The following is a 25,864-nucleotide window of genomic DNA, read 5'->3' as shown; positions in this document are numbered from 1 at the left end:
ATAGCAGCTTCACTTTGAACGCACATAGGTTAGCCCTTTCCCTGCCTTACCCATGCCCCCGTGGATGTGGACATATTAGCTTGCTTTTCCCTGTCCTTTCCCACTCAGTGGATGCAGGCACATTGGTTCGCCTTTCCCTGCCTTTCCCACTCATCTGAGCCTCCGGAGTTCTTATTACCTCTGCTTTCCTCACAGCGTAAAAAAAAAAATGGAACAGAGGTTTTCCTTTGATTCTTCTATGGGACCGGAGCTGTGATACTCGGTCCGGTGAGGTAAGAGTGTTTTCTAACTCCTCCGGGGTGGGCCCGCGATCGGGGCGTTTTTTTTGGCGCGAAACCGCCATTTTGAATTTTCCTGCCGTTTTCGGCGATGGCTGCAGAGTATGTAAAGCGCTGTTCCCGGTGTGGCAAGCTCAAATCAGCAGCGGGGCTCTGTAAATCATGCTGTACAGGTGTAAGAGCCGGCCCGAGCATGGCGAGCGATGATTCTTCCCGCTCAGAGCTGGCAGCGGACGCGATTTTGAATTCTCCGCATGGTGCGGCCTCCTGTAGAGACGGAGAGCATTGAGCCCGGGGGGGGGGGGGGGGGGGAGGGAAGGGACCTCGAATTGAGGCTATTCAGGGAGCGGCTAGCCCTGGACGGGATCTGGGTGCCCAGGGTGAGTTTTTCTCCCCTGATTTTGTGTTGTTATTGCATAAAGCATACATGCTGAAAAGAGCTCTCCCTCAAGGGTCGTATGAGGCCCCTTCTGTTGTCTCCCCCAGTGGATTCTGGCCTGGGACTGCCCGCTGAGGCTATTTTCCCTGATAATTGGCATAAAGAAAAGCGTAGAAGGGCTAATTCCCCTTCAGATTGTGGTGCACCTCCTCTCCCCCCCCCCCCCCCCCATGGTCGGGCTGTGAGGATTCGGAGAGTTCTGGCAGGCCTTCGTGGTCTGAGGAGCCAGTCAGGTGCAGAATTACCACAGGATCTGGATGATCCCTTCACGGTGAGGATTTTCCACCGTGATGAGCTGCCTGCGCTTATTTCAGATGCCCTACAGGTCCTTTCTATTGAAGAGCCTGACAGTGGCACGGCCTCCTCTGTGAATCCTAGGATGGCTAGTACCAAAAAGCCTGCTCGAGCCTTTCCTTTGCATGACTCCATCCAAGAGCTTATTTCCGCTCGGTGGGCTGACCCCGAGGGACCTTTGAAAGTTTCCAGGGCTATGGGGCAATTATACCCTCTGCGTGAGGAGCATTTGGCTCGCTTTGCAATGCCTAAAGTAGATGCCCTAGTCATTGCGGTGACAAAGAGAACTACCCTCCCTGTGTAAGGAGGAGTTGTCCTGAAGTATATACTAGACCGTAGGCTGGAGCAGCACTTAAACGGTCCTTTGAAATTGCAGGTCTTACTGTTCGGGCATCTGCATGCAGTTGTTATGCTGCTAGAGCCTGCCTGGCATGGTTGCAACAGGCAGTGGAACAGCCCGGAGATGGAGTGGAGCCCTTCTTGGATGTGGCTCCAGCGGCTGGAGTCAGCCTTGTCCTTTTTTGGCTGATGCCCTTTATGATATTGTCAGAGCTTCGGCTAAACAAATGGCAGTAGCGGTGGCGGCTCGCCGTCTTATTTGGCTACGTCATTGGGCAGCGGACATGGCCTCTAAGCAAAGGTTGGTGAAGTTGCTCTTTCAAGGCCTTCTCCTATTGGAAAAAAAAATTGTTAAAGGCCTGGGAGATCCTAAACCCCAGCGCTTGCCCGAAGATAGACCGAGGCCTTCCTCCAAGGGCCAGGCGGTCCACTCCTCTTATAGACCTCGCTTCCGTGAAGCTAGAAGGTACCGCCCGGGGCGTTCTGCTGGGTTCACTTCTTGTGCCCGTTTTTCAGCAGAGGAACTCCTTTCGCTCGGATAAGCGTTCCGCAGCCACCGGCTCTAGGCCTGGAGTTCAGGGGCGACCCTCTCAATGATGGTGCGCCGGTCCCCTCCTCGCTTTCAGTAATCGGAGGACGTCTTTCCCTCTTTGCCGAGGAGTGGGCCAGTATTTCCTCAGATCAGTGGGTTCTGGACCTGATCAGAGATAGCTACAGAATAGAATTCAACGCCCCAGTAAGAGACGTGTTTGTGGAGTCCCGATGCGGTTCTGCCGCCAAACGGGCGGCGGTAGAGGAGACTTTGCAAGGTCTGATTCAGTTAGGGGCCGTGTCCCCGGTACCTCCCGCCGAACACGGCTACGGCCGATACTCCATCTACATTGTGGTGCCATGAAAAGGTGGGTCTTTTCGCCCTATTCTGGACTTAAAAGAATTAAACAAGTCCCTGAGAGTGCGGCATTTCCACATGGAAACCCTGCGCTCCGTCATTGCTGCGGTACAGCCAGGAGAGTTTCTCACGTCTGTAGACCTGAAAGAAGCTTACTTGCACATACCAATTTGGCCCCCCGCACCAGAAGTTTCTGAGGTTTGCGGTGTTGGGAAAACATTTCCAGTTCCGGGCCTTGCCTTTTGGCCTCGCCACAGCTCCCCGAACCTTTTCGAAGGTAATGGTGGTAGTAGCTGCTTTGCTCAGGCGAAAAGGTATCAGGGTTCACCCGTACCTAGACGACTGGCTCATCAGAGCAGACTCTGTAACAGAGAGCTATCAAGCTACAGCCAGAGTGGTCTCAGTACTTCAGTCTCTAGGCTGGGTCGACAATATGGGCAAAAGTCACCTGACCCCCTCGCAATCTCTAGAATATTTGGGGGCCAGGTTCGACACAGACTCGGGCTATGTATACCTACCCGAGCTAAGGCGGTGCAAGCTTCAGAATCAGGTCCGTCTGCTCCTGAGGATGCCCCGCCCGCGAGCTTGGGACATTGTCCAGCTGCTGGGATCGATGACAGCCACATTGGAAGTGGTGCCCTGGGCGAGAGCGCACCTGGGACCTCTACAGTATTCCCTACTTCAAAGTTGGTCTCCAGTTTCTCAGAGTTTCTTGGCTCCCTGCGGGCCCGACTCAGCATGAAGTGGTGGCTGTAAGACAGTATGCTGCGGCGAGGAATGCCGCTGGCGCTCCCCGATTGGTGTCTAGTAGTGGCAGATGCCAGTCTGAAGGGCTGGGGCGCACATTGCAAGGGGAAGCATGCCCAGGGTCTATGGACACCCGAGGAGTCGGAGTGGTCCATCAACCGCCTAGAGTTGAAAGCGGTGTTTCAGGCACTTCTGGCCTTTCAAGTGACCCTGGAAGGATTGGCTGTCAGAGTGATGTCGGACAACATGACAGCAGTGGCCTACATAAATCGACAAGGCGGCACTCAGTGCAGAGCACTGGCCGCGCAGGCCGAACAGATTTGCCACTGGGCCGAGCTGCATCTTCAGTTTCTGTCGGCAGCTCACATTGCAGGTCAGAGCAACGTGCAAGCCGATTATCTAAGCAGGCATCAGATCGATCCAGCAGAATGGGAACTAGCAGACGAAGTATTCCTGCAGATATGTGCCAAATGGGGCAAGCCCGTGATGGATCTTATGGCGACAAGTTCAAATGCCAAAGTCCCGTGCTTCTTCAGCAGACGGAGAGATCCTCGCTCGGCAGGGTTGGATGCCTTGACTCAGCCCTGGCCTCCGGGCCTACTATATGTGTTCCATCCATGGCCCTTGATAGGGCGCGTGCTCCTGCGGATTCGGCTGCACCCAGGAGAAGTGGTCCTCATCGCCCCGGATTGGCCCAGGAGGCCTTGGTATGCGGACCTCCGACAGATGCTAGTGGAGGCTCCCCTTCCTTTACCTCTGGTACCGAACCTGTTGTCACAGGGCCCGGTAGCCATGGAGGACGCCTGCCGCTTTGGTCTTATGGCATGGCGATTGAGAGGGCGCAGTTGAGGGACAAAGGCTATTCAAACAGTCATTTCCACTCTCCTGCAGGCCCGCAAGCACTTCTGTGGCTTATGCTAGGATTTGGCGCCAGTTTGTCTTGGTGTGCTTCAAAAGTGATCACACCCATGCGGGCTCCTGTCTCGCCGATTCTAGACTTTTTGCAGGATGGTGTACAAATAGGCTTGGCCTATAATTCCCTGTGGGTGCAAGTGGCAGCGTTGGCCCCCCTTCGTGGTAAGGTTGAAGGCGTGTCTTTAGCTGCTCATCCAGATGTGCCACGGTTTCTTAGTGGGGTGCTTCGGTTCCGGCCTTCCGTGTGAGCACCCTGTCCAGCTTGGAACCTGGGGCTAGTTTTGAAGGCCCTGCAGGCTTCTCCTTTTGAGCTGCTTCGGCGAGCATCGGAGAAAGATGACACTAAAGGCCGTTTTTCTTGTGGCCATTACTTCGGCGAGACGGGTGTCAGAGCTCCAGATGCTGTCCTGTAGAGACCCATTTCTGCAATTCTCAGAGTCCGGGGTCACGGTTCGGACCGTGCCTTCCTTCATGCCTAAGTTGGTTTCAGCGTTTCACCTAAACCAGCCTATTTTCTTGCCCTCCTTTGATAAGGAGGAGTTTCCAGAATCTTTTGGGCAGTTGCACCTGTTGGATGTGCGCAGGACTCTGCTGCAGTATCTGCGAGTTACTATCTCTTTCAGGATCTATGATCATCTGTTTGTTTTGCTATCAGGTCCTCGCAGAGGGTCTCCAGCGTCTAAAGCCACTATTGCCCGCTGGCTCAAAGAAACTATCTTTTCAGCTTATCTGCTTGCCGGCCGGTCTCCGCCTGTAGCCTTTAAGGCGCATTCTACCAGAGCGATTTCTTCCTCTTGGGCTGAAACTGGAGCACTCTCTCATCAAGAGATAAGCAGTGCAGCAACATGGGCTTCTAAGCTCTCTTTTGCCCGACATTACAGGCTGGATGTGGCTGCCAGGAGGGATGCGCGTTTTGGAGCACAAGTGCTAGCGCGTGGTGTGACCTGTTCCCACCCTATATAGGGATTGCTTTGTTACATCCCATACGTAATGGCTTCATCTGCTTTATGACAAGGAAGGGAAAATTAGGTTCTTACCTTGGTAATTTTCTTTCCTTTAGTCATAGCAGATGAAGCCATGAGCCCTCCCTGTATGATTGTATGCTGTGAATCTGTTTCAGGTTCTGTTCTTGTTTCCTGAAGTTCCTTCCTTGGGAGAAAGTTGGAAAACAGTCTTCAGGATTCATGTTCACTTATAGGAGGATGAGTCCATTCCCTCCAGTTTATGTTTTGGAGGATGAGTTTATTCCCTCCAGGAGGTTGTGTGTATCCCCTCCAGTTATACAATAAGGAGGACAAGTTTATTCCCTCCAGGAGGATGTGTTCATTCCCTCCTTTTGAGTTCATGCCCTTGTTAAGGGGCCATCGTTCGCTGTGAGGAAAGTTCATTTTATTCCCATTGCGGTTTGCCATACTGCTTTGGAAGCTTCAAATACTGAAGAGGCAGTGGAGCTGGCTGGCCATGAGGCACTGTGAAAAGTTGAGTGCTCTCTATCTCCCCCTGCTGGTTGATGGACACAACCCATACGTAATGGCTTCATCTGCTATGACTAAAGGAAAGAAAATTACCAAGGTAAGAACCTAATTTTCCCTTATCCAGCAAAGCTGCTTAAGTGGTGGGAGGCCATATGCATCCATACATGTGTGCCACACAATCTGCCAGAAACGCTGGATTGGTACACAGTACCAGATAGTGCTTATAGGAGGCGTCTGGGATGCCACACTTCACACATATACCATCAGAATGCAAACTAGTCAGGAATTTTTCAATGCAGACACAACCTTTAACACTTTAGCTTAGTTAGAAGGAGGTATCAGTGAGTGGTTTGAGACTCTGCCTCCACTGTGAACCTTACTTCTGTCTTACTCGGCGCCTGTTAACCTTTCAATTGAGAACAATACACAAAAAGAGAAGAGGTCTATAGGGCTCACTAAACTTGATCTGCTGAGCCAGTAGGATAACCTTACCTTACACTTGTTGTGACCAGGGTTGAATTTTTAGTTGAAGTCTATATTATTTATATAAGTAACATGTACAACAAAAACTATATAACACAATATTCCAGACGGGTATATGAATAGCAGGGACTTCATACCATTCCATGTATATGTCACAAAATGCCTAGCCTCCTGCCTAGAGTTACCCTGCGGCCACTTAAGGGTCTATCCCCAGCACAGCTGAGGTCTGCCTGCACCTGCTGCTTGTGCTCTACACTAGCACCCTCTTCCCACTGACTGAGTCCCAACCGCCTCTGGGCGAGTTTCCTCTCAGATTATCCCCCATGATTTCTAGGTTACTGGAGATCACACTCTCAGTGGTCCCACAGTTCCCAGAAAGCACTCACAGACCAAATACACAAACCACAAGGATTCTTTATAAGTCCAGACAAAGAGGCAATTACCTGAAAATTGTCTTTAAAATAGTGAACAGTGAAACAGAAAAAGTGCAATCAGCAAAGAATAACAGGTAACTAAAATATGGATCAGTTATAAGACAAATTCAACCTGGGGAGATCAGGAAATATGCTGCTCACAGATTATCAAATGTAACTGTTTACAGGGCCTTAGCAAAGAGATCTGTCTCTCTATTCTCCCGGGCTAAGACTGGAGGAAAAAAAACAGTCAAATCCAAATGAAAATGAGCTCCTGGTCCAATTAGAGCCCATAACAACAACATTTGAAAATAGCTGGTTAAATCACAACAGGCATTTCTTTATCTGTGCTTAACTAAATAAGGGAAAGGTCAGTTCTTTGTAATAACTTAAAACATAACATGCAGAACCTGCTGGCCAAACTAGAGAAATATACTTCATGAATTAAGGCAGTTTTACAGGCTTAAAACACACAGTTCTGTCACAGTACATAACAAAAAGGGCTGGGAAAGAAATAAGTGTTGCAACATACCCAGGGGTAAGGCCTTGCTTCTTATAACCTCCCACCCTTATATATCCAAGCTCTTCAGCTAGCAACTAGGGTTTGATGTCTTAACGGTACGCTGTACTTTGATCCCCTCTGAATTTACAGTTGGAGGAAAAGTTTTTGTTTTTTTATCATAAAGCACAAGCACAAAGGAATTGCCCAAGCTAATCAGTGGTTGGAATTTTATCTGTGACCCTTGAGGCAGGAGCTTCTGGATCCAAAACACAGACCGTGTCGGGTCCTTTATGCAAGTTGGTTCATTAAACGTATTCAACATTATCTCCCAAGTCGGTCTGTCCATTTGTCAGCCTCTATTTTTGTTGGGTTTTTTTTTGTTTCTCCATGGAGGCTTTTCCTGTTTCCTTGGATTTGGATTTTTATAAATAAAACAGCATTATTTTTAAAATTTACTCTGTGTGCAGTAGTGAACACGAACAAGTTACTGCTGACAAGTAATTATTAATAATTTTTTTTTCTCCAAGGGCAAGCAGTCTTCTAGATTCTCACAAGCAGGTGACGCCGATCCACATCGCCGGTCCGGCATTTTGCCAAAGCTAAAAAGAGAGCTTTGTGGAGCGCGAACCGCCTTCCCGCCTGTTCTCTTTTTTTCTGCGTGACGAGAGGATGCTTTTTTTTTTTTTGTCCTCTCCTTACTTGTCCGGTTTTTTGAGAGCTGTTTAGTGCTTTCCAGTTATTTTTCTACTTTTGTCTTGTGGCTCATTTAATTGGACCTCTTTTAAACCCGTCCTTTAATTTCCTTAGTTTTATTTTGCCCGAGTTTCTTTTCTTATTTTTCAGACCATTTGTTAAGCAGTTCAGCTTTATCCTTATCAGCTTCCACATATTCCTCTCCTTCTGCTTTGAGCCTCACAATGCTATTTTGGCAATTCCTCCTGTCACTTGCATATCTGAAAAAGTCTTATCCCCCCAATTTTATTGTATTAGCTATCTTTTCTTCCATTTGTCTCTTCACTTTCCTGACAGCTTTTCCAGCTTCTCTTACCTTATCCAGGCATTCTCGCCTGTCTTCTTCTTTCTGAGTCATCATACATCATATGAAGGCTAACCGTCTTTCCATTACCTTTTGTGTGGAGGAGTGGCCTAGTGGACTTTGGTCCTGGGGAACTGAGGAACTGAGTTCGATTCCCGGCACAGGCAGCTCCTTGTGACTCCTAGCAAGTCACTTAACCCTCCATTGCCTGCCGCATTGAGCCCGCCATGAGTGGGAAAGCGCGGGGTACAAATGTAACAAAAATAAATAAATACTACATTCGAGAATCAGAGCGACCTTCTTTTCCTCTTTCCTTTTATGTAATTTGACTTTAAAATGGGTCATTTTAGTCTTGTTCACTGCTGTTCTACTTCCTTCAGCTGTTCCCATCCTGGTAACTCTTCCTTGAGAAAATCCCCCATCTCGGCAAAGTTAGTTCTTTTGAAATCCAGGACCTTCAGTCTCGAATAAGCTCTCTCCTCTGTCTTAATATTGAACCACACCATTGATCACTAGATGCCAAATGGTCTCCCACCGTGACATCAGAAACATTCTCTCTGTTTGTAAGCACCAGGTCCAGAATAACTCCATCCCGCATTGGTTCCGTTACCCACTTCTGAAACAATTCTTCCTGTAAGGAATTCAAGATCCCTATGCTTCTGGACGACCCCACAGCAGGAACGCCCCTGTCATCATCTGGCATATTAAAATCACCTATTGGTACTACTTACCCCTTTCCTAGTGCCTTGTATTATAAATGATTTGATACACTTAATTGTTTAAATGCTAGCATAAATGTTTTAAGTGCCTTGCTGCCTTCGAACACATGCTAAAAGCCTTCAAATCACTTTGCTTCTAAACACTCTTATATGTCTACCTTAGAAATCTATATATATAAAACTCACCCTCAACGTTCTATTGACTGCTGATGTCACTGAAGCCAAGGTTCGTATGTTCGAAGCTCTGAAGCCACGAAAATCACAGTCTCTGGGCCCCGCCCTCGCGTGAAACGTTATGACGTTGAGGGCGGAGCAGATTCTCACTTCCAACGATCTACTCAGGCCACAATCTCCGGATTTCCACACTGTAGCTCTGCTCCGCCCTCGCGTCAAAGCGCAATGACGTCGAGGGCGGGGCACGAAAACCGCCACCCACACAGAGCTACAACCGAAACAGCAGCGGTGCACGCCAATAACCAGGTAAAACCGCGACGAGCCATGCAGCCATGAAACCCTTGCTAGCGCCTGTTTCATTGCGCTGAGAAACGGGCCTTTGTTTACTAGTGTCTTATAAATGACTGCAAGACATCTAACAACACCATAAGGAGGCACGATCTGTTACCTGCTATATACCTTTAAATACACAATACGAATCTCAGAATAACAGCCAACATGAACCCCAACAAACTGATTATGATAATCTACTTCCTCTCCCCTAATATACTACGCATGGACTATTCCTAACACAAACACCAATCTACCTACAACACACACACCCTACAGACAAATTAAGCACAACCCACCAGAACAAAAGAACAACAATCAATTAAAAGGAAAAACAAATATATATGGAAATAACCAACAGAAAGGGAAGAAAGGACACAACAAAACTAGACATCAGGAAAACAGGCAACTAATAAAAATTAAGACACCAATGCCCCGAACCGAACCTTACCACTCAATCCAAATGGGATACGTAAACGCCAGATCAGTAGTAAAAAAAACAGAGACCATAACAGACTGGATCACTGCAGACAACCTTGACTTCCTATTCATCACTGAAACCTGGGTCCACAACCTTCAAGACCCTATAATCCTAGAATTATGCCCACCAGGATACAAAATTACACACTGGACAAGAAACGGAAAAAGAGGAGGAAGAATAGCCATAATATACAAATCGGAGTTCAACATCACAAACACAGCTGAATCCATACTGCCACAACTTGAAATCGCTTCCATAAGTATCAGCCACCCAAAATTGCAGGAACACCTTAACGCAGTCATATTTTACAGACCACCAGGCAACTGGCGAGACTGCCAAACACACTTCATGGACTTCATCTCGAACACCTGTATCTCTTCCTCTAACCTCATCATAATAGAAGATGTTAATCTACACCTGGAAGATCTCACCATAACAAGTACCCAAGACTGTAAAGAGTTCTTACAACTATGGGATCTACAAGGACAAAATACACAACCAACACACAAAAAAGGTCACACATTAGATATCATAACACACAAATTTGACCACAACGCAACTGTTACACTAACAAACACTAATTGGTCACCTACACTGTGGTCAGACCATTACAAAGCACATATCACCCTCCAATGGAGAATGAAAGACTTACCTAACACACAAACACGAAAAACCTACACCACAAGAGGAAAAATAGATCTGGTTAAATTCTGGCAACAAATCTACATTGACGGATGGACAATAAAGACAGATGCAATCCAATTCTTCTCAGATTGGGATAACAGATGTAAATTAATACTAGACAACATTGCCCCAATCCAAACCAGAACCTCGCACAGAAAGAACTCAATACCATGGTTCAATGAAGAACTGAAAAAACTCAAAACACAAGTTAGGAAACTAGAACGTACGTGGAATAAAAAGAAAGATGATCCCACTCTCAACGCTTGGAAGCAACTCCGAAGGAAATATAAATATACCAAAAGACAATACTACAAAACTGAAATTGGACCAAATTACAAAGACACACACAAACTCTTCCAACTCGTGAATAAATTATTAGATACTACTCCAGTCACCAACAACAGCAAAGACACACCAGGAGCTGACGACTTGGTGAAGTACTTCAAGGAGAAAATCATACAACTGCGACTCAAAATACCTGCCAGCCCCATCAACTACACCGCACTCCTAGAATGCCTAGACCCTGACCCTGGAGTTTACCCAGCAGACAGGATCTGGACTGAATTCATAATACTACCGGAAGACCTTATCTCACAAACGCTTAAAAGATTCGCCAAATCTCATTGCAAATTAGATATATGCCCAAACAACCTCATGAAGTCAGCCCCTCAACAATTTATAATGGACCTAACAAACCACGTGAACTTTATGCTACAAAATGGACTCTTCCCACTGGAGAAAGGTAACATTTTACTCACCCCCATACCCAAGGATGCAAACAAAAATGTTAACGAACTACAGACCAGTAGCATCCATCCCATTAATTACCAAAATAACAGAAGGTATGGTGACCAAACAACTCACAGAATATCTAAACAAGTTCTCAATATTACACGATTCCCAGTCAGGATTCCGCGCTAGTCACAGCACTGAAACCGTATTAGTTATGCTCATGACAAAATTCAAACAATTGATAGCAAACGGGAATAACATACTACTGTTACAATTCGACATGTCAAGCGCATTTGACATGGTTGACCATGGAATTTTTATTATACATCCTCGAATACTTCAGCATTGGAGGCAACGTTCTCAACTGGTTTAAGAGGTTCCTAACTACACGCTCTTATCAAGTGACATCAAATTCGGCTACATCAGCTACATGGATACCTGAATGCGGTGTTCCACAGGGATCCCTTCTCTCACCAACCATATTCAACCTAATGATGACACCCTTGGCCAAACTACTATCGAATCAGAACTTAAACTCATATATATATATATACGCTGATGATGTAACGATCTTCATCCCATTCAAACAGGATCTAAGGGAAATCTCCAACGAAATCAAGCAAAGCCTACACATCATGAATTCCTGGGCAGATGCATTTCAGCTGAAACTTAATGCAGAAAAAACCCAATGCCTAGTACTCACCTCGCAATACAATAAGAATAAATTCACCACCATCAACACACCTAAACTAAACCTACCAGTTTCGGACACCCTAAAAATTCTTGGAGTCCCCATTGATTGACAACACTTGAGAATCATGCGACAAACATAACTAAAAAGATGTTTCACTCAATGTGGAAACTAAAAAGAATTAAACCGTCCGCCTCGCCAGGATGAGCAGGTAGACACAGAAATGATAAAAGAAATCAGAGACGCGAACAAAATGGGCAATGTGATAATAATGGGTGACTTCAATTATCCAAATATAGACTGGGTAAATGTAACATCAGGACACGCTACAGAGTTACAATTCCTTGATGAAATCAAGGACAGCTTTATGGAGCAACTGGTGCAGGAGCCGACGAGAGAAGGAGCGCATGATCTGGTGAGGGACGTTATGGTACTGGGGCAGCTTGATAACAGTGACCATAATATGATCAGTTTTGATATCGACCTTGAAGTAACTGTACACAGAAAGTCAAATACGTTAGCGTTTAACTTTAAAAAAAGGAGACTATGATAAAATGAGAAGAACGGTAAAAAAAAAAAACTTAGGGGGGCAACTGAGAGAGTAAAAACTGTACAACAGGCGTGGACGCTGTTCAAAAATACCATCCTGGAGGCCCAGGCCATACATATTCCGCGAATTAGAAAAGAAAGACGGAACTCCAAAAGACAGCCGGCCTGGTTGAAAAGTGAGGTGAAGGAAGCTATTAGGGCTAAAAGAAACGCCTTCAGAAAATGGAAGAAGGAACCGTCTGAAAATAACAAGAAGCAGCATAAGGAGTGTCGAAGCAAATGCAAGGCGCAGATAAAGAAGGCCAAGAGGGATTACGAAAAAAAGATAGCATTAGAGGCAAAAAAACATAGTAAAAAATGTTTTCGGTATATTAAAAGCAGGAAGCCGGCAAAAGAATCGGTTGGGCCGCTGGATGACCGAGGGGTAAAAGGGGCGATCAAGGAAGACAAAGACGTAGCGGAGAGACTGAATGAATTCTTTGCTTCGGTCTTCACCAAGGAAGATTTGGGTGGGATACCAGTGTCGGAAATGGTATTTCAAGCGGACGAGTCGGAGAAACTTACTGACTTCACGGTAAACCTGGAGGACGTAATGGGGCAGTTCGGCAAACTGAAGAGTAGCAAATCTCCTAGACCGGATGGTATTCATCCTAGAGTACTGATAGAACTGAAAAATGAGCGTGCGGAGCTACTGCTAGTGATATGCAACTTATCCTTAAAATCGAGCGTGGTACCGGAAGATTGGAGGGTGGCCAATGTAACGCCCATTTTTTAAAAAGGCTCCAGGGGAGATCCGGGAAATTATAGACCGGTGAGTCTGACGTCGGTGCTGGGGAAAAAGGTAGAGGCTATTATTAAAAACAAAATGACAGAGCACATCCGAGGACATGGATTACTGAGACCGAGTCAGCACGGCGTTTCTGTGGGGAAATCTTGCCTGACCAGTTTACTTCAATTCTTTGAAGGAGTAAACAAACATGTGGACAAAGGGGAGCCGGTTGATATTGTGTATCTGGATTTTCAAAAGGCGTTTGACAAGGTACCTCATGAAAGGCTACAGAGGAAATTGGAGGGTCATGGGATAGGATGAAAAGTCCTATTGTGGATTAAAAACTGGTTGAAGGATAGGAAACAGAGAGTGGGGTTAAATGGGCAGTATTCACAATGGAGAAAGGTAGTTAGTGGGGTTCCTCAGGGGTCTGTGCTAGGACCGCTGCTTTTTAATATATTTATAAATGATTTAGAGATGAGAGTAACTAGCGAGGTAATTAAATTTGCTGATGACACAAAGTTATTCAAAGTCGTTAACTCGCGACAGGATTGTGAAAAATTACAAGAGGATCTTACGAGACTGGGAGACTGGGCGGCTAAATGGCAGATGACGTTTAATGTGAGCAAGTGCAAGGTGATGCATGTGGGAAAAAAGAACCCGAATTATAGCTACGTCATGCAAGGTTCCACGTTAGGAGTTATGGACCAAGAAAGGGATCTAGGTGTCGTCGTCGATAACACACTGAAACCTTCTGCACAGTGTGCTGCTGCGGCTAGGAAAGCGAATAGAATGTTGGGTATTATTAGGAAAGGTATGGAAAACAGGTGTGAGGATGTTATAATGCCGTTGTATCGCTCCATGGTGCGACAGCACCTTGAGTATTGTGTTCAATTCTGGTCGCCGCATCTCAAGAAAGATATAGTAGAATTGGAAAAGGTGCAGCGAAGGGCGACTAAAATGATAGCGGGGATGGGACGACTTCCCTATGAAGAAAGACTAAGGAGGCTAGGGCTATATAGCTTGGAGAAGAGACGGCTGAGGGGAGACATGATAGAGGTATATAAAATAATGAGTGGAGTGGAACAGGTGGATGTGAAGCGTCTGTTCACGCTTTCCAAAAATACTAGGACTAGGGGGCATGCGATTAAACTACTGTGTAGTAAATTTAAAACAAATCGGAGAAAATTTTTCTTCACCCAACGTGTAATTAAACTCTGGAATTCATTGCCGGAAAATGTGGTGAAGGCGGTTAGCTTAGCAGAGTTTAAAAAGGGGTTGGACGGTTTCCTAAAGGACAAGTCCATAAACCGCTACTAAACGGACTTGGAAAAATCCAAAATCCCAGGAATAACATGTATAGAATGTTTGTACGTTTGGGTGCTTGCCAGGTGCCCTTGGCCTGGATTGGCCGCTGTCGTGGACAAGATGCTGGGCTCGATGGACCCTTGGTCTTTTCCCAGTATGGCATTACTTATGTACTTATGTACAAGGTCTGTCTTCCGCAATCTGGTACAATCACTAGTACTCAGTCATCTGGACTATTGTAACTCACTATACGCTGGCTGCAAAGAGCAAATACTTAAAAAAAAAAACTCCAGACAGCCCAGAACATGGCAGCCAGATTAATATTCAGCAAATCAAAATATGAAAGTGTGACACCCCTACGAGAAAAACAACACTGGCTCCCACTTAAAGAACGCATCACGTTCAAACTTTGTACCCTAGGCCATAAAATCATCCATGGAGACGCTCCAGCCTACATGTCAGACCTAATTGAACTACCACCCAGGAACGCAATACATTCCTTCTTGCACATTCCTCAACCTTCATCCTCCCAACTGTAAAGGTCTGAAATACAAATTAATGCACGCATCTACCTTTTCCTATATGAGCACGCAGCTATGGAATGCACTACCACGTAACCTGAAAACGGTCCATGAACTGACCAACTTCTGTAAACTACTGAAAACTTATCTCTTCGACAAGATATATCACAAAGATCAACACGTGTAACTGTACAATCTTTCATATATATAGGAATGTCTTATAATGTCTTTTGCTTTAATACAACCATGTATTTCACCACCATGTAACCCAAAACCCTCTGTAAAACCAAATGTATATTCTCTTCTATTTCCAGTATCCATGACGAATTGTAAGCCACATTGAGCCTGCAAAGAGGTGGGATAATGTGGGATACAAATTAAATAAATAAATAAAATCTCCCTTTACGTTCCTACCCGAAACCTCCGCTCACAGGTCAAATCCCTCCTCTCAGTACCCTTCTCCACCACCGCCAACTCCAGGCTCTGCCCTTTCTGCCTCGCCTCACCCTATGCTTAGAATAAACTCCCTGAGCCCATACGCCAAGCCCCTCCCTGCCCATCTTCAAATCCTTACTCAAAGCCTACCTCTTCAATGTCACCTTCGGCACATAACCATTATACCTCCATCCAGGATATCTGGACTGCCCCAACTTGACATTTCGTCCTTTGAGCAGGGACTGTCCTTCGTTGTTAAACTGTACAGCGCTGCGTAACCCTAGTAGTGCTTTAGAAATGTTAAGTAGTAGTATATTCAGTGATTTTAACTTTTCCTTTCAGGGTGTAGGTTTTTTTTTCTTCTTCCTGATGCAGTGTTTGGTTGTAGGGCCTAATTCAAAGGATTAATCTCATCTATGGGTAACAGTTAATTGACAGGGGCATTTTCGAACGGGGACGACTATCTCTAAGGGCGCCCATCTCTAAGGACGGTGCTGCGAAGGGGCAGGGCAACCTATATTATCAAAACAAGATGGGCGTCCATCTTTCATTTCGATAATACGGTCGGGGACGCCTAAATCTCAACATTTAGGTCGACCTTAAGAGATGGTCGACCTAAATGTTGAGATCATCGACCTTAGAGATGGGTGACTTCGATTTTCGTCAATAATGGAAACCGAGGACGCCCATCTCAAAAACGACCAAATTCAAGAAATTTGGTCATGGGAGGAGCCAGCGTTCGTAGTGCGCTGGTCCCCTTGACATGCCAGGACACCAACCGGGCACCCTAGGGGGCACTGCAGTGGACTTCACAAATTGCTCCCAGGTGCATAGCTCCCTTACCTTGTGTGCTGAACCCCCCAAAACCCACTCGCCATAACTGTACAACACTACCATAGCCCTTAGGGATGAAGGGGGGCACCTACATGTGGGTACAGTGGGTTTCTGGTGGGTTTTGGAGGGCTCACATTTACAAGTGTAACAGGTAGGGGGGGTGATGGGCTGTGGACCGTCTGCCTGAAGTGCACTGCACCCACTAAAAACTGCTCCAGGGACCTGCATACTACTGTGATGGAGCTGGGTATGACATCTGAGGCTGGCATAGAGGCTGGAAAAAATGTTTTTTAATTTGGTTTTTTTTTTGGTTGGGAGGGGGTTGGTGACCACTGGGGGAGTAAGGGGAGGTCATCCCTGATTCCCTCCGGTGGTCATCTGGTCAGTTCGAGCACCTTTTTGAGGCTTGGTCGTGAAAAAAAATGGACCAAGTAAAGTCGATCAAATACTCATCAGGGACGCCCTTCTTTTTTCCATTATCGTCCGAGGATGCCCATCTCTTAAGCACGCCCCAGTCCTGCCTTCACTACGCATCCGACACGCCCCCGTGAACTTTGGTTGTACCCGCGACGGACTGCAGTTGAGGGCGCCCAAAATTGCCTTTTGATTATGCCGATTTGGGCGACCCTGAGAGAAGGACGCCCATCTTCCGATTTGTGTTGGAAGATGGGTGCCCTTCTCTTTCGAAAAATCACCTGAATGTTTTCTTGATTATCCTTCCAAAACATCTACTGTCAACAATACCAGAAGGGCAGTATGACTGTTCCCTTTTAAAGTGGGGGCAAGGGAAAAGCCTGTAGTAAGTTGATGAACAAGTTTAATGGAAAGAGAAAGTAAATTAATATTCTTTTAATAGTGGTGTATAGAGAGTAACTTTTAGAGATCCTTTTTATCTAAATTAAAAACACAATCCAGGAAACTGGAACGCGCATGGAAAAAAATAAGACGAAAACACACTCAATGCATGGAAACAAATACAAAGGAAATACAAATATGCAATAAGACAGACCAAAAGGTCATACTACAAAACTAAAATTGGGCCAGATTACAAAAACATGAAGGAAGTATACCATCTCGTGAACAAACTATGCCGGTCATCACATCCAACACTGACATCCCATCTGCAGACAACCTTGCTAAATACTTCAACGAAAAAATTGCAAACCTACACAAAACTCTACCTCAGGACAACATGGACATAGAAAACTTCATTAATGGTCTAGACCCAACCCCTGGTGAACCCCAGCGGACCGAATCTGGTCAAATTTTGCTCTCCTCTCTGCCGATAGTTACCCAGGCGCTTAAAAAAATACTCCAACATCCACTGTCAATTGGACACCTGCCCCAGCTACCTAATAAAATCCGCCCCCCACCACTTCATAACAGATCTCACATCCCACTTAAACTTCATGCTTCAACAAGGTATCTTCCCTAAAGAAAAAGGCAACATCCTACTCACCCCAATACCAAGAGACACCAAGAAAAAAAAAATGACATCACCAACTATCGCCCAGTAGCATCTATCCCATTAGTAGTCAAACTAATGGAAGGATTGGTAACCAAACAACTTAATGATTACATAAACAAATTCACAATACTACACGAGTCACAATCAGGATTTCGCCCCCTACAGAGCACCGAAACAGTACTACTTACTCTCCTAACCAAATTCAAGCAAGAAATAGCAATAGGTAAAAGTATTCTTCTCCTCCAGTTTGACATGTTCAGGGCCTTCGACATGGTTAACCACAACATACTGCTAACACTCCTAGATTACTTCGGAATCTGTGGAAACATTCTCAAATGGATCAAGGGTTTTCTAACCACCAGAACATATCAAGTGAAATCAAGCAGAAATATATCATCACCTTGGAAACCAGATTGCGGAGTACCGCAAGGTTCGCCATTATCACTGGTCCTCTTCAACCTCATGATGACCCAACTAGCCAAGGCCTTATCCATCCAAGGCCTTAACCCTTTCATCTACGCTGATGACGTCACAATATACATCTCCTACAAACACACCCTGCAGAAATCACCAAGAAAATCAAGCTCAGCTTAAACATCATGAGCTCATGGGCAAATGCATTCCAACTAAAACTTTTTCAACACAGAAAAAACACATTGTCTCATCATCTCATCCCAATACAATGCATACAAACCCACAAGCATTTGAAACACCAGGTTACAATTCTCAGAGTAACAATTGACCGGAACCTATCATTAGAGACCCAAGCGAAATCCACCATAAAAAAAACCGTTTATCTCAATGTGGAAACTCAAACGCGTGAAACCATTCTTCCCGAGAGAAATATTTCGCAACCTGATACAATCAATGGTACTAAGCCACACAGACTATTGCAATGGAATTTATGCAGGATACAAAGAACAAATCATAAAGAAACTTCAAACCGCCCAAAACACAGCAGCTAGGCTTATATTTGGGAAAATGCGTTATGACAGCGCCAAACCCCTCCGAGAAAAACTGCACTGGCTTCCAGTCAAAGAATGAATTGCTTTCAAAATCTGCACAATAGTTCTTAAAATTATTTACAGTGAAGCCCTGGGATACATGACAGACCTCACTGACCTGCTAACCAGAAACACTACAAAATCAGCATGATCATATCTAAACCTCCATACCCAAGCAGGAAAGGACTCAAATACAAATCTACTTATGCATCCAGCTTTTCCTACTTAAGCGCACAACTATGGAACGCACTACCAAAAGGAGTAAAAACTACACTCGACCACCTAAATTTCCGGAAAGCACTAAAAACAAACCTGTTCAGAAAGGCATACCCCACCAAACCTACATGAAAAAACCTGGTTACCTGCGACATAACATAACCAAAGACTGTAATGGACATATCCTAACTCCCCCTCTTCCTCTCTAAAGCCTCTTAATGTAATTACCATACATGAACCTCATTCTACCACAATACCACCTTGTATTTGTTCATACCAGAACTGGCTAACGCCGTTACAGTACTGTGGTAAGCCAGATTGAGCCTACAAATAGGTGGGAAAATGTGGGATACAAATGTAACAAAATAAATAAAAATAAAGCAGGAAGGCACCTGATATCAAGTAGAAGTCTGGAGAGTTGCTACAATCAGGAATGATTTACTTTCCAATATCAGCTGTAATTTGGATAGAATTAACTGTTGGTGATAGACATTGTAAATTGTTGATTGTCTCTAGTTAATGTAAATAGAGTTTCGTTTTTCATGGATCCCCTCAGGGCCCTTTAGGCTGAGGTCCATTGTTGAAGGTCCATGCACCCTTGTTTAGTACTTTATCTGAATCAATGTACTGTTTTGCATTAATTACGAGGCATATTTGGGTTTGTCTATTTGAGTGATTTCACCCTATGTTGGAATATTCATAGATATCTGAGGCTGAAGACTGACATTGCTAATGTCGATTGCTGTGTTATGTCCTGTAGGTGATCATAGATGAGTTAATAAAGAAATTGGACATGAATTTGAATGAGGACATTGACTCTCTGTCACCAGAAGAGCTGCGCCAGCGAGTGGATGCTGCCATTGCTCAAATAGTAAATCCAGCAAGGGTCAAAGAGCAGCTGGTGGAACAGCTAAAGACGCAAATAAGAGATCTAGAAATGTTCATCAATTTTATCCAAGGTTGGTATGTTTGTATCTTATAAAAGTAAATGGTTAGTTACTGGTTTATCCAAACAAAAAAAACAGCACCACGGGCCTTTAAAAATGGAACACAGTTCTTTAATGAATGAGCCTTGACAAAAAGACCCGACACGGGCCGTGTTTCGGTGACTAGCACCTGCGTCAGGGGTCACAGTGATGACGTGGAAAACTTGGGGAATAACTCGAATATATTCCTCTACAATATATTATTCCTTACCCCACGTCTCATATAGTAAAAGCTACAAAGTAACTTGGGGACGTGGGGTAAGGAATAATATATTGTAGAGGAATATATTCGAGTTATTCCCCAAGTTTTCCACGTCATCACTGTGACCCCTGACGCAGGTGCTAGTCACCGAAACACAGCCCGTGTCGGGTCTTTTTGTCAAGGCTCATTCATTAAAGAACTGTTCTATTTTTAAAGGCCCGTGGCGCTGTTTTTTTGTTTGGACTTTAGTTTGTACGTCGTTCCCTCTCCTTTGTTATATCCTAGTTACTGGTTTATGTCATAAATTAACTCAACTTTTCTTTTAAAAAAAGGAAATTCAGCATGTTAAGCTGATGTAGTATTCCAACTTAGTTCTAAACAGTTTATTATCATTTCTAGATGGCCCAGCTCTAATCAGGGCTCAGTTCCACTTTATCTGCTATTCCATTAGATTGTTTTGACGATTTCTTTAATCATTTTCTGTAACTTTGTCAAGTGTTAGCCACTTCTTGTCTCATGGACTTAACCTGTCTGATCCAGTGGAAGAACAGATCTGGCAGCCAACTTCTCTCTTAGTTCAGTATATATAGATTGTATTGCATGCCCTGCTGTCATTTTCTCCTTTTTGGGTACCACTTATGGCATTTTTAATTTGTGCATTAGTGTTTCCTTGTCTAGGATCTTGCTTTCAGTGAAAGCTTCCACTTAATTTGATCCCTTACTGCCCCAGTTTGTGAAACACCTTAACGATGGCCTGCTCCCTTTCTTGGTTGCATTGTTGAACAGTAGCCTCTTACCTGGGGGCTTCCTTGCATGCTGCAAATCTCTGGCCATTTTTCAAGAAGTCTAACGGACCCTTCTGATCTAGCTAACAATCTAGTGTCAAACTTATAAGTTCTGATGTCTGTGCTGTACTTAAGACATTAAGCTGCTAATATCCTTAGGTCCAGCTAGACCAGATAATGGTCTGCGTAATGTCTGTATAGAGTGGGTTGCTGACGGGTTGAGGGATCATAGCCTAAAACTGAATACCAAGAAACCTGAAGCCATCTGATTCAGCAACGGTACTGTCTAAATCTATGATTCAAAATATTAACCTTTCTTATAATGATTCAATTTGAATGTTGTGCATTGTACTAGAATTACATCTTACATTTAATATGTATATTCATAGTAAAAATGCAGTACTCCAATGTATATCTGAAAAAATATATTAGCAGGAAGAAAAAACCTCTGACTTCATCTTGGCACACAGACAAGATCTTCATAATCAATTGTAGGCAAAAACTTTTTCAATTATACTACAAAACTTTTAATTTTATATTCTTTTTTTTTATTTGCGTTTTCAATATAACAGCAATATAAATTGAATTAGAATAATGACCCTTATACCACAAACATTTTACATGAAATTTTTCATAAGCGTAAACAACCATAGAGCTCAAATATAGTCCACTAAAGAGAGACAAGAATCCCAATTATTCCAATGAAGAGCAACTTTGTTTTTTACAGGAAATGACAGAAAAGTCGACCGAGTGAACACCCATTAATTATTACAGCTCTCACAAATGGAAGTAACTCAAACCCCACTATCCGTAGCACCTTTGCCTTCTACAAAAAAGTGTAATTGAGGTAGTTTATAAAATATATAAGCATGATTATCTAACCAAACTATACATTTGCAAGGGTATCTCAGCTGAAAATTAACGCCCAAATCTATAGCCTTTTGACGAAGGCTCAAACTGCCGTTGTCTGACTTTGGGTAGTCTTAGCTACATCAGGAAATACAGAAACTTTGCCTTCAATAAAGTTTAAATCTTTAGTCTTAAAATAAAGGGAAAGCAAAGTTTCTTTATCGTGATTGAAAACAAGTCACCATCAGGGTTGATCTAGACACCATCTCCTCCTCTGTGTCCAATATATCCGTCAAATTCAGACTGTCTGAAGAAACATCCACCACAGAAGATCCTCTATCAGGAGTAGTGGTTGGGCGGCGGGGATGGGGCTTATACGGTCTGTGCCAGAGCCGGTGGTGGGAGGCAGGGATAGTGCTGGGCAGACTTATACAGTCTGTGCCAGAGCCGGTGGTGGGAGGCAGGGATAGTGCTGGGCAGACTTATACAGTCTGTGCCAGAGCTGGTGGTTGGGAGGCGGGGTTGGTGGTTGGGAGGCGGGGATGGGGCTGGCCAGACTTGTACGGTCTGTGCACTGAAGAGGACAGTACAAATAAAAAAGTAGCACATATGAATTTATCTTCTTGGGCAGACTGGATGGACCGTGCAGGTCTTTTTCTGCCATCATCTACTATGTTACTATGTTTCTTAGAATTAGGCAAATAATATATTCTATGCAATGGAGGAAGCACCTCAGTTGAATACTTATAAACAACTTGAAGATATTTGTAAAACGTTTCTAGGAGTTAATGACATATTAATTGAGGAAAGTAAAGCAGGCGAAGGTTTAAAAACCTAGTAATTCAAAGTTCTCAACTTTTCTCTGAAAAAGTGAATGATCCAGTATAAGAGAAATTTTCACTTGTACAACTTGGTCTGCTAAATATTCCGTTCTCCCACTTGTGAATTAAACTGCTTTGAAGATCCAGCAGTTTGAAGAAACTCTTAAAGTAGATGGAGGGAAACTGGAAGATTTAGCAGGTCTTTTATATTCTAATGTTTTTATATATTTTAATATTTCCCATGGTTTTCTTAAAATGAATCAAAAAAGCAAAACACTTCACTTTGCATCATGTTGGTCCCTCTCTGACAGTGGCCACTGTTTTGCAGTCATTTAAATACCGCTGCTTTAGGGAGTACCTTGGAACTTTTTTAACTTTCACATTGTTGTTCTCTTGTTTCTTCTTTTGTATCAATTTCCTTAAGTGGGTGTCCTTCTGCGTGAGTTTCAGATTTTTCCTGAAATGGTGTATGTTTTGCTTCCATTTTATGTGTTTTAATTTACGTGGTGTTATTTTTTTTTTCCATTTCCCTTGAATGATTTAGTTGTTTTAAATTTGTGAACCACTGTTTATGTTTTCAATTGATAGGCGGTATATCAAATCATTAAGCCTTAAAATTTAAACTTTTATTAGTTTTTTAAAATCTTTAGTTTTCTTCCAGTATTAGGAGCCTTCATCAGTGTGTATCGCAGTACAAGAAAAATATTTTGAGGGATTGTTTTTAAAACAATTAGGAAAAAATTAGGCAAGGAAGAGCAACTAATTGCAAAAGTGCCATTTCATAAACCATTGAAATCAGATGAAACTTGTCCTTTTTGTGGTAATGATTAACTCACTATTATGTAATACCTGGTTGATCCACTTTTCCATTCCATTATCGAGCTCTCCTGTAAAAGCAGTCAATGAATGATCTAGTTAAGGAGAGGCTTTCTGAAGCTAGAGTTATTTTTCAGCCCTAAATCATCTCACTGTTCTTTTTAGATGAAGTTGGCAGCCCCCTGAATGAGGAGAAGCACTGCAAGTGCTCAACAGGCCAAAGTGATGGAGGTGGCTCTTCCAAGCCACATATCAGGAAGACCCCTGGAAACAGCAAAGGTAGATTAATGCAGAATCAAAAAGTATATCTTTGCTTTCACAAATAGTCCCTTCCTCTGAGACTTCTTTATAGCCTTGCAGAGACAAGGGCTGGAGGCCCCTAACTTTGCACACATGTAGGACTGAGGAAGGAATGTGCCTTTTTAATGGTATTTGAAGATCTGGACGTGAGAGTACCGCCCTGCAAATCAGGGCACTTCACATAGAACTCTGCACACTAACTGAGACCAGAGTCTCAGGTGGATCTTGTTTTCCTTTAAGAGTGTGTATCTTTTCCTAGTCATTTTTGTCAATTCTTTCTCTATTCTGTTAAACCAGGGGTTCTCAACCCAGTCCTTGGGACACAGCCAATCAGGTTTTCGGGATATCCATAATGAATGTGCATGAGAGATTTGTATGCCAGTTGTCATGCATATTCATTGTGGGTATCCTGAAAACCTGACTGGCTAGGTATGTCCTGAGGACTGGGTTGAGAACCCCTGTGTTAAACTAATCCCTGGAATTTCCTCCTCATCCTCCGTCCTCAGCAGTTCAGCAAATCTAATAATGTAGGGGCTGTATAGCTGTAAATTAGGAATCTGCTCTCTAGCAGCTTCTTTAAAATAAGTCCTGTTCCAAATTGTATTTATTTTTCTAATTCATGCCTTGTCAACAATCTCAGTAGAAAACAAGAGCAAAGACCTGTTTTCAACAAGAAAAGAGGTAATGGCAGAGGTTTTCTTTTTCTCTAAGAAAATATCTATTACAATTCCTCACAAAATTTCTAACCAAAATCTTTATTCAAAAATATATTTTTCCTTTTAATGGTTTTGGAAGAATTGACTTACCAGAGTGTTGAGAGACCCATAACGCAGCAAATGTCTCTGGCACTGTTGCTTTTCATGTAGAATGTACCTGCTGAAAAAGAAGACTGGATTTTGTAGCCTTGGAGATTAATTTGCACAGTACTTTGTATGTTAATGGCAGTAGATGAATATTATTACCATTTTCTCTGTTTTTCACCCTGCATCTGAACAGTGAATCCGGAACAAGCACAAAAGATGCGAGAAACGGGGCTGCAGCTGCTGCGTCGAGCACTGGCTGTGTTGCAGATCTTTGCCATCAGCCAGTTTGGTTGCTCCATGGGCCAGATCCCCAACAGGCTTTGGCAGCAGGACGAGGCTGTCAAAAACTACTCTCCCCTAGTTAAGAAACTGGAATTCACTGTGCACAGAGTGCAACAGCTGGCCCTGAAGTACCAGCAGCACACTGATCACGTGATCAGCTACACTTCCAGGCAAGATACTTTCTTGGGTGGGCGAGATGAACTGACGGTGGCTGTCAGGAAGGAACTGGCTATAGCCATCCGGGACTTGCTGGCCCACGGGCTCTATGCTTCCTCACAAGGGATGAGTTTGGTGATGGCTCCCATTGCCTGTTTAATCCCTGCGTTCAGCACTGCCCCCCAGTCCATGCACCCCTGGGAACTCTTTGTGAAGTATTACAATGCTAAGAATGGCCGAGCCTTTGTGGAATCCCCAGCTCGCAAACTGTCTCAGTCTTTTTCCCTGCCAGTGTCTGGGAGCGTCACTGTCACCCCCAAGCAGAGCCTCTTGTCTGCCATCCACACAGTACTGACGGAGCACGACCCATTCAAGCGCAGTGCTGACTCTGAGTTCAAAGCACTGGTCTGCATGGCTTTGAATGAGCAGCGCCTGGTCTCCTGGATTAATCTGATCTGTAAATCAGGCCTCCTAATTCAGTCTCATTACCAAGCTTGGAGTTACATGGCCAACAGTGGCTTTGAGAGTGCCCTTAATATCCTCAGCCGGCTCAGTCATTTAAAGTTTAACTTGCCTGTTGACCTAGCGGTCCGTCAGCTAAAGAATATCAAAGATGCTTTTTGATGATACTTTATTTATAGTTTGTATCAGCATTGGTAAGTATGTGAAGAGCAGTAGGTTGTGGCTTTGTGTTTTCTAAGACCTTGGATCATATTTAGCAAAGGTGGTTCCCAAACCTGGTCCTGAAGGCACCACACCAGTCGGGTTTTCAGGATATCCACAATGAATATTCCTGAGAGATTTGTGAGATTTGTATGCACTGCCTTCACTGCATACAAGTCTCTCATGTATATTCATTGTGGATATCCTGAAAACCTGACTGTCTGTGGTGCTTCCAGGACCAGGTTTGGGAACCACTGCTGTAGACACAGAATGAGAGAAATCCCTTGCGAAGTTGGACCCATGAAATACAATTCTGTAACCTGGGTACCCACACTTATACATGTTACCACGTAAACATTTAAAATAACGGTATATACATGCACACGTATGGAAAAATTCTGCCCAAGTGCTATTTTGCAAATACTTGCTTAACTTACATAGGGACTTTTCTACTAAAATGCAGAAGTTTAACACAC

The 25,864-nt window shown here is 44.1% G+C and overlaps 1 protein-coding gene across 1 annotated transcript in view; it reads left to right on the top strand.

Moving 5' to 3' along the window:
• Positions 1 to 25,515, top strand: part of RUNDC1 (RUN domain containing 1) — a 78,623-nt gene extending 53,108 nt beyond the window's left edge. Inside the window, exons 3-5 of the mRNA XM_030221236.1 lie at positions 19,486 to 19,684; positions 23,350 to 23,463; positions 24,481 to 25,515. Of these exons, the coding sequence (XP_030077096.1) occupies positions 19,486 to 19,684; positions 23,350 to 23,463; positions 24,481 to 25,349 (1,182 nt within the window). The 3' untranslated portion in view covers positions 25,350 to 25,515. The remainder of the gene's footprint in view (positions 1 to 19,485; positions 19,685 to 23,349; positions 23,464 to 24,480) is intronic.
• The last annotated feature ends 349 nt before the right edge of the window (positions 25,516 to 25,864 follow it).

This window comes from Microcaecilia unicolor, chromosome 12, assembly GCF_901765095.1.
Source record: "Microcaecilia unicolor chromosome 12, aMicUni1.1, whole genome shotgun sequence".
Taxonomy (NCBI): Eukaryota; Metazoa; Chordata; class Amphibia; order Gymnophiona; family Siphonopidae; genus Microcaecilia; species Microcaecilia unicolor.
The sequence above is the reverse complement of the archived record's forward strand: the minus strand, read 5'-3'. Positions and strand labels throughout refer to the sequence as shown.